The sequence below is a fragment of the Gobio gobio genome, assembly GCF_949357685.1.
Source record: "Gobio gobio genome assembly, chromosome: 14".
NCBI lineage: Eukaryota > Metazoa > Chordata > Actinopteri > Cypriniformes > Gobionidae > Gobio > Gobio gobio.
The window spans coordinates 11,966,456-11,974,948 of record NC_137107.1 but is presented as its reverse complement, the minus strand read 5'-3'; the positions used below and the strand labels follow the sequence as shown (position 1 = coordinate 11,974,948).

The window sequence follows — 8,493 nt, the reverse complement described above, 5'->3', positions numbered from 1 at the left end:
AGTGTGCTATCACTCTTCTGAACAGTGGTCAGTTTAACGTTTTTCAAATGGTGGACAAATAAATTATGTTTTATTAACCAAGTTCAGGTGGAGCACGTTCAAAGAATCAATCCAATCAGCGCAAGGAGGCCTATATATAAATAGCCGACTCACCTCTGTCCCACGACAGTTCTCCAGCATCCCACCTCCACCTCAACTGTTCCTATCCCAGCCAGGGATGGGGGAGTACTCTGGGTTTGGGCCACACTCAGGACTCGGAGCCCTCACCCCGGACAGCATGTCAAATACCAGCCACACATAATCTTTACTCTATTCAATTATATGTAAGTGTGAACTTGTGAAATGGGATGATTAAAAATCCTCTAGACATTGAATGAGGGACCCAAGCCATATGTAGACATCAGAATGTTGTAATCGTAATTAGAAATCAGATTGATGGCCCAATTGGACTGATAAGGCTTCATGTAAACACCTCAATCGATCCGATAAAAGTTGGTCTGAATTAAATTTTGATCGGATTGGAAGGGGTGGTGTAAATTACCTGAAGTAATTCGGTCAATAGGAAAAAAATAAGCATGTAAACACTTGAATCCAAATAGTTTCATGTTCAAAAACACCTTGTACACCTGCAGTGCAGTGATTTTTATGTTTCACAAACATGCACATGTTTATTTACTTCATACGAACTGGCCAATGGAGGAGACTTGGTAAATTTATTTGCTAAATATTTGCTTTAATTTAGGGTCCATTTCTCACTATTAATAGTTGCTTATTAGCATGTATATTACTAGGATTTGGGCTGTTTATTAGTGCTTATAAAGCACATATTGATGCCTTATTCTGCATGACCATATTCTACATCCCTTAATCCTACACAATGCCTAAACTTAACAACCCTACTAACTATTAACAAGCAGTAATTAGGAGTTTATTGAGGCAAAAGTCATAGTTAATAATAACCTAAATACAAATGACCAGAATTAAAAATCTAAACATAGGCTGTAAATAAAAAGACGGTTGCATGACTTCAACTTTAACTGAAAACCTTTTCCCCTGAATGTTTGAGTTAGAATAGTTATTTTAAACACACTGTGTAGATGAGCTTACCTGTTCAGCGTGATGGCGTTTTATTTTCCCGACAACCTTTGTAGTCCCATTTAGCCACTTGTTAGCAACTGCCTTTTACAAGACAAGTAAAAGCTTTTAAAAATCACAAGGGGTGTCACTGATGTGTTTTATGTTGTAGAATGAAACATGAAAATATCTTGAGCTTGCGTTCACCACAAATTATTTCAGGCCATTGGCTTCTATGGAACAAGAAGTGCTCAAATGCTTATTTGTTTCTGGGTTTTGGCCTACAAAATGACGTCATCCCTGCAGCGCTCTATTTTACTCACGGTATTACTGCACTTATGCACATATGAATAAATATGTGAGTCAAACTGAAGTTTAGGTTTCGTATAAACAGGACTTTCATCATTTGAAATTGGACTAGATTTATTCAGATTGACAAATACTTGTGCATGTAAACATACCTAGAGACTTGAAGGTGGGCTCTGTTGACCTGGGCCAATATGATGCCACCTAGTAACTAACCAGAATAGAACACCCTAGTTATTACCCAGAAACCCTTGTAATTGCATAGCAACCCATCCCGGACAGCAGATTAAGAGATTAAGGTGCAATGGTAGAGCTGTTGTGCCCCTGTGACTTGAGGGTGCCCACGTTGATTTTATACACCTGGAGAATGTGATTCCATTATGTTTTACCTCAAAATAACATCTGCTCTTTGGCATCCCATATTCATGACATTTTCAGTTATGGAGAAATATGCTATTCAGCAGCATATTTGTGACCCTGGACCACAAAACCAGTCATAAGGGTTAATTTTTTGAAATTGAGATTTATACATCACCTAAAATAAAGTATAATAAATAAGCTTTCCATTGATGGTTTGTTGGGATAGAATATTATTTGGCTATTGAAAATACTATTTGAAAATCTGGAATCTGAGGGTGCAATAGATAGGACGTTTTATCTTTATAGAAATGTATCTATATATTTACGATAGGACATTTACAAAATATTTTCATGGAACATGATCTTTACTCAATATCCTAATGATTTTTGGAATAAAAGAAAAATAAATAATTATGACACATACAATGTATTGTTGGCTATTGCCACAAATATACCCATGCAACTTATGACTGGTTTTGTGATCCAGGGTCACATTTTATGCAATAATTACTAAACTGCACAAGTATCTACAGTCCCAGGAAAACTTTCCATACACAGCTGTACTACTCTCATATCTTCATCATGTAATGAAATGATTTCAACTCAATATTTTCATGGAAAGTATAGCCAGCTGATCACTGGTTTTATATAGCAATAATAACTGTTTAATTGTACTTTATGTCTCTGACTAAAAAGTTGTTATTTTACGGTAACACTTTATTTTACAGTGTCCATATTAAACATATTAGTTATTATAGTGAACTATAAATGATGCATAATTACATGCAACTAACCCTCAACCTAACCTAATCCTAACTCATAGTAAGTACACATAGTTAATATTACTCAGTACTTAAAATATATTACACAGTAACAATGACAACTTAAAATAAAATGAAACCAAATAAAGTGTAACCTTTTTATCATTTGAATTTAACCCACTTAACAAATGAAAGTCAGGATTACACATTCCAATTGCATGTTCTGTATGAATGCAGGGACCATTGAAGACACAACACAAAGAGTTTTATATTTAACAATATATATTTTCCGATTTCAATGTACATTCCGTTTTGACATAAGCTTTTATTCACAAACAAAAGTAGGCATCTAAATAAATACTATATAAAATAGAACTTCAAAATAAATATATCTATAAAGGGACATTTTCATATGTGTGAGAGATTTTTTTTTTCTTTTTGCTTTTTTAAACAAAACAAAAGCACATTGCTCTTTTCTTTAATCCTCAACATTAACAATGACGCCAAAAAAATGCAGAGAGTACAAGCCCAGTTTGGAAGGCAGCTTAAAGTGGGTTAAAAGGAATAGGTTTCTAGTGGCCAAGAAACTGTACCACAAATAGACATAGTGTCCCGATGAAAATATCTCAGGAACGGGTTGATAGAAGGAAGATCGTTCAATTCCGCGTAGGCCAGATTATTATGCGAACCACCATAAAGTTTGGACTTTACAGCTGTATCGTTCTCTGTGGTCGAGAGAATAGTGAAAGATGAAAAATAAGGTGGGCCGAAAAAAGCAACACTGAATAGGATGGAATGGAATGTTACTTGAGAGGGATCCCCGTTCCTCCCAGACAAGTTCACGCACAGCAGCTGTATATGTCAATCAAGCACTGAAGATGTTGCACCATTTTAGGAGGAAGGAGGAAAAACAAAATGCTTGGCCACATTCGGGTTAAAAAAAGCGGACAAAAAGCGGCGAATTCCTTCGGCGATTTCAATTGAATCTACAGTTTCAGGGGCACTGAGGAACCGGGAATTAGCCTTGCCTCTCTCGTGCTAATGAGGCATGGCTAGCATTAACAGAGGTATTTTTATTGCCTGGCACACTTTTCTAAATCAAGTGCTTGTAATTGAAATACCTAAACACCCTACCTTCTACGCCACAGCCACATAATCTTAACCCCCACCCGCCCCCAGCCCTCCCAAAAATAGAATAATTCATTTATATACTTTTGTACTGAATTGTAATTAAATTGTACCATGCAATTTTTCAGGACATTTGAAACATATTTTAAGATAGCTAGTTTCTTGAGACTATTTACAAGAATGTGTAACCTGCATAGGTCAAAATCTAAAGATATCTATGGTACATTTGCAACTCTTCCCTATGCAGCTATGCAAGCTTCTCCATTCAGAACTACTCTGGCACTTATCCACGGGTTAGATTGCAAACTTAAACTTAAACCCTAGCCTTACACATTCAAGACTAAGAACAGTAGTGTATTTCTGCTTTTCTGATTTGTGCAACAAGAACAAACGTTGGAGTACGTGGGACTAAAATGAGCGAGGTCTTAGTTCGGTATAAATGCGTGAACCGTGGGTTTGTGTTGAGCGGGCAGCAAACATTCCCTTGTGCTCCAAGACTCTAGGAATCCTGGGAAGTAGAGCACCGTACCTTTAAGAGTTTACTGTCGCACTAATTGGCTAGAGTACAACAATGCATGCCCACTTGAGAACAAGCAATTGGAATTAAAAATGGTCAACGCAAACTCCATGGTGCACTCCTTTGGCAAAATCTCTATACTCTACATATAACAAAAGTATATGTGGAGCAAGCAGTTCGATACTAGAGCGTTGTGTTTGGTGGTGGTATGGTGCGTAGTAAACTAGAGGAACTTGTCCTACTACAGTGAAACACTTTGTACATGCTACTGTACATAATACTGTGCTTTTGCCTCATTATAATGGTGATACAATTGGCATGTTTAGTTTATTAGCGGCAGAGCAGTATAAGCTAATATTATAGCTTCTCCTTTTCCCGTAACTACTGGCCCAATTCTTCTCATAGCTTATGAATGCTTGGTGTCTGAATTGCTGTGTATTGACCCCCCTCCCCCCAAACCCCCCATCCGCCCCAAACAATTCCACTGCTAAGTTTCCTTAACTTTAGTCACCAAACTAGTTCCAAGCTGAATTCACATGCTCTACGTAATTCAGATGAACTGATGATCCCTGAGGTCATTGTCTACAACAAATTGAACCGCTAACATTTGGAAGAATCATTGTGGAAGTTCATGTATGCTATGGCATGTCATCAAAGGGACTACTTATGAAAGCTATTCACCTATTTGCCGTCAAAAACAAACAATCTGTCCCCACAGAAGATAGAAACATCCTGCCACGCGGTTATGGGTGGTCACCAATGTCTTTCGCAATAGTACACATCAAGGGAACTTAGAATCCTTCAATGAAACGAAATTACCTCCTATGTTTGCATTTCAAACGACAGAAGAAATAAAGCTCTATAACAAGCTTGTAAACGCACTGTGCACAGAGATGAAGTCTGGTTATTTTGATTGTGACATGTTATCAGCTTGGAATTCGCTGCAACCTTTCCGCGGTGCCAGATCCGGAGAGGGATTGCCAAAGTGTAGTGTGTTCTTGAACGGGTGATATTTACTTTGACTTTTCAAAGCCACCCAAAGAGAAAATAAACATCAGAGAAGAGATTGGAATCTACTGGAAAAAGACGTTTTGCTAAAATGCAGCATTCTGTGTTAGCGAGTTCTTTTACTAGGGGCTGAAATGGCCAACACTGTGATACCGCAGCCATCATATGAGACGAAAATGCAGGCCTCTCCTCTGTAGTACTTTATAAAGAAGTGAAATAATGGTTTGTGCCCGTTGGTCAGTCAAACACTGCTACCGATTTACGCCGTGAGGATAATGCGTGAACCTTAAGTACCATGATTTTGGGAAGTACACCACTACTGGAGAGGGTCCTGCAAACTTTGCCCACAAGTCTCTTTGTACTCTCCATCACGAGGCCTGTTTTTCCACCTGACAGGCCTTGACCTCTGCCACCTTGCAGGTCTGGGTGCTTTTGCAGCGGCAGCCCGGGCGGCTGACGCCATCGTAGCACTTCTGCGAAAGCTTGGCGCAACCAGTGGCGGGCAAATAACACATCAGGCAGGGCAGCACCAGTGAAACGGCTGCCATGAAGGACCAGCGTGCGCAACAGTTCGAGTGCGAGCAGGAGCATGGCTTGTCGGCGCAGGAGCCTTCCTCGTCCTCATCAGTGCAGTGGTAGAAGACGCCCTTGACTAGACACATGCAGGTGACCGAGTCCACTAGGTTCTGCGCTGAGCACAGGCACTCCTGGTTGCAAACCCAGCAAGAGGGCAGGGCCCGAGGCAACGTGCACTCTGTGCATCGGCATTTGCCGCACTTCTCACACAACGGCACATGCTTCTTCTCCACTGGCAAGGCCGCCACTGCCTTTATGTTCTGAGTCTTGGAGCTCATCACCTTGGGTTGCTCTGCACCTAGGGTCCTGCCATGGCCATTGCCAGTAGTGTATGGATCCACAACAGGAGGGGGAGCTGCATGGTCCAGCAGCCGTTGGTCGGAGGAGGTACTGCTGCTGCTGCTGATGGAGCTGGGCCGGCCGCTGAATGAAATCCACGGATGTGTGGTGGCATCTGGGACCTCGCAGCGGGACAGATGAGGATGGTGTGGGGCTCCCAGCAGGACTTCCTGCCCCCTCGTGCTTGCCTTGTGGCTTGGTGGCTGTTGTGAGATCACAGCAGGGGTGTCAATGTAGTCATTCTCCAAATGTAAAGATTTCATTTGGTCAATGGGGTAGATAGTTAATGGGTGCTGGAGCCGTCCGTAGGGAACGCGGCTGTCCAGCAAAGGCTGCACCATGATGGAGGAGGAGACTCCAGGAATGTGGTGAGGAACCCTTGACTCCATCTGTAGGTTATGTTCCTCATATACCAGAGATCAGGTCAGCATTTAGCACTCCTGCAAAGATAACAGCACAACTTAGCACTGAAAACCACCAATTCACACTTTTTCTTTATTGCCGATAACAAAGATTGGTTTGTGCGTTGGAAACATCTACACACTCAAAAGAATGCTTGGTTGCTTTTACCCAATTTTGGGTCAAATGTGGACAAACCCAACGTTGGGTTAATAGTTTAATAAAAAAAAATGTAACCCAGTTGAGTTTGTTGTTTTTTTTCTATTTTTTTAGAGTGCATCTAAAATAAAGTGTGTCTTTGCATAACAGAGGCAATTGGTTCTTGAAAATAGTATGTGTAAAATAATTAGGATTAACTGTTATTAAAAGTAAAAAAGAGAGCGTGTTTAAACCTTCAGATGTATTTGTATTAAAGTACAAGCCCGCACTGGTGTTCTGAAGGGAGGGGTTTATTCAGAATAAACCCAACACAAGTTGAGCAAACCACACGTAAATTAGGATTTACAGCTTTTTCTAAAAAGATTAAGTTACAAATTTGATTTTGATGAAGTCAGGGATTAATTATGAGTAATTTAACTCTATTTTACGTAAAAGCCCTGTCTTGAACGCAGAAGCACGTTCGAAACAGTTCATCCAGTGAAATATTTTCGTTGGACGGTCCTGTAAAATGTTACTCAGCCTATTTGTGTCTCTGTGTGTTTGCTACAGAGCGCTGAAGAAAAACTGTGTATGATGTGACAAAATCAACCTGTTGCAGGATTTTTTTTGCGTGAGCCAACTAATATGAGGCCGTTGCGATGTCTTTCTGTGCTTCTCTTATAAGCAATTGCTCGCAGCCTCTAAAGTAGGTACTGTCGTCTATTAAAACCAGTTTACATGCTGACGTGCCTCAATTACAGTTTCATACAAAGCAGCCTGCATTCAAACGGCGTTTTTAACACGGACAAATTTACTCGAATCGAAAATGTAATTATTTCACTCATAAAAACAGTGTTAATGGTTAAAGATGATATCGCGAATGCGCGAGCTGCAGTGAAGCGTCACGCGATGATATTCGACAGAACGCACGCGAACAAACGCGCGAGCAAATGGCACAGAGTCGCCATACGCAACGCGAAATGCTGTTGTTTCTCCGAGCAAATGAAACGACCTGTATACGGTTCACCTCGAATTCTCACCTGTTCTGCGCCTTCATTTCATTCTTAAATCGCCCACGATCCTGTCGCGGTTAGTGTCCGGAGTTAAATATTTACTCAAGGCACATATACACCTACAATGCGTTGCTAAAGAACGGCTGTATGGGCGCTTTGTGATAAACCAGCAAAACGACTCGATTCTCGAAACAAGAATATGAACTCCATGTTATAGATGAGACTTTGCATTATTACATTAGCCTACAAAAATACATGGCGCATATATATATATATATATATATATATATATATATATATATATATATATATATATATATATATATATATATATATATATATATATATATATATATATATATAATATAGGCTATATTTAAAGAAACGAAAACTCACTTGTATTAGAAAGCAAATCATTTCCTTCTCAGATGAACAGATTATTGCGATATATATTCCAATAGATAGGTCCAAACGAAGCCACGAAGGGAAAAAAATCCGGACGACTATCCGTGCGATGTGCACTGCAGTAAGGACACAGTCTTCTTCTCCATACGATGTTGCAACTACATGAGGGAAATGGCTTTTTATGAATGGGAGGGTAAGAAACGTACTGCGCAGATGCTTTGACAGATTTTTTTTGTGAATGGGAGGGCATTACGACTCGGGGGTTACACTTTTATGAATGGGAGAGCTCCGGATTTTACGGCGCATGCGCCATTTCAAGATTTCATGAATGGAAGAATGGGGGGCTTTTCGTGACAAGGGCAATGCCAAAGCGGATTACATGAAGAAGGCGGCTACAACTGCTTTAATTCATGTTTTCTATACATTGCCTTATGTGTGTCTCCTTAAGGTCTTGACCTGCTATGCTATG

General features: G+C 40.0%; 1 protein-coding gene across 1 annotated transcript; it reads right to left on the bottom strand.

The window, feature by feature from the left end:
- Positions 1–2,775: 2,775 nt before the first annotated feature.
- Positions 2,776–8,184, bottom strand: spry4 (sprouty homolog 4). Its single transcript, XM_079834713.1, has 2 exons — positions 8,016–8,184; positions 2,776–6,509 (listed from the first exon to the last, which is right to left on the bottom strand). The coding sequence occupies exon 2, from the start codon at positions 6,456–6,458 to the stop codon at positions 5,523–5,525; it is 936 nt and encodes a 311-aa protein (XP_079690839.1). The 5' UTR covers positions 6,459–6,509; positions 8,016–8,184; the 3' UTR covers positions 2,776–5,522.
- Positions 8,185–8,493: the final 309 nt, after the last annotated feature.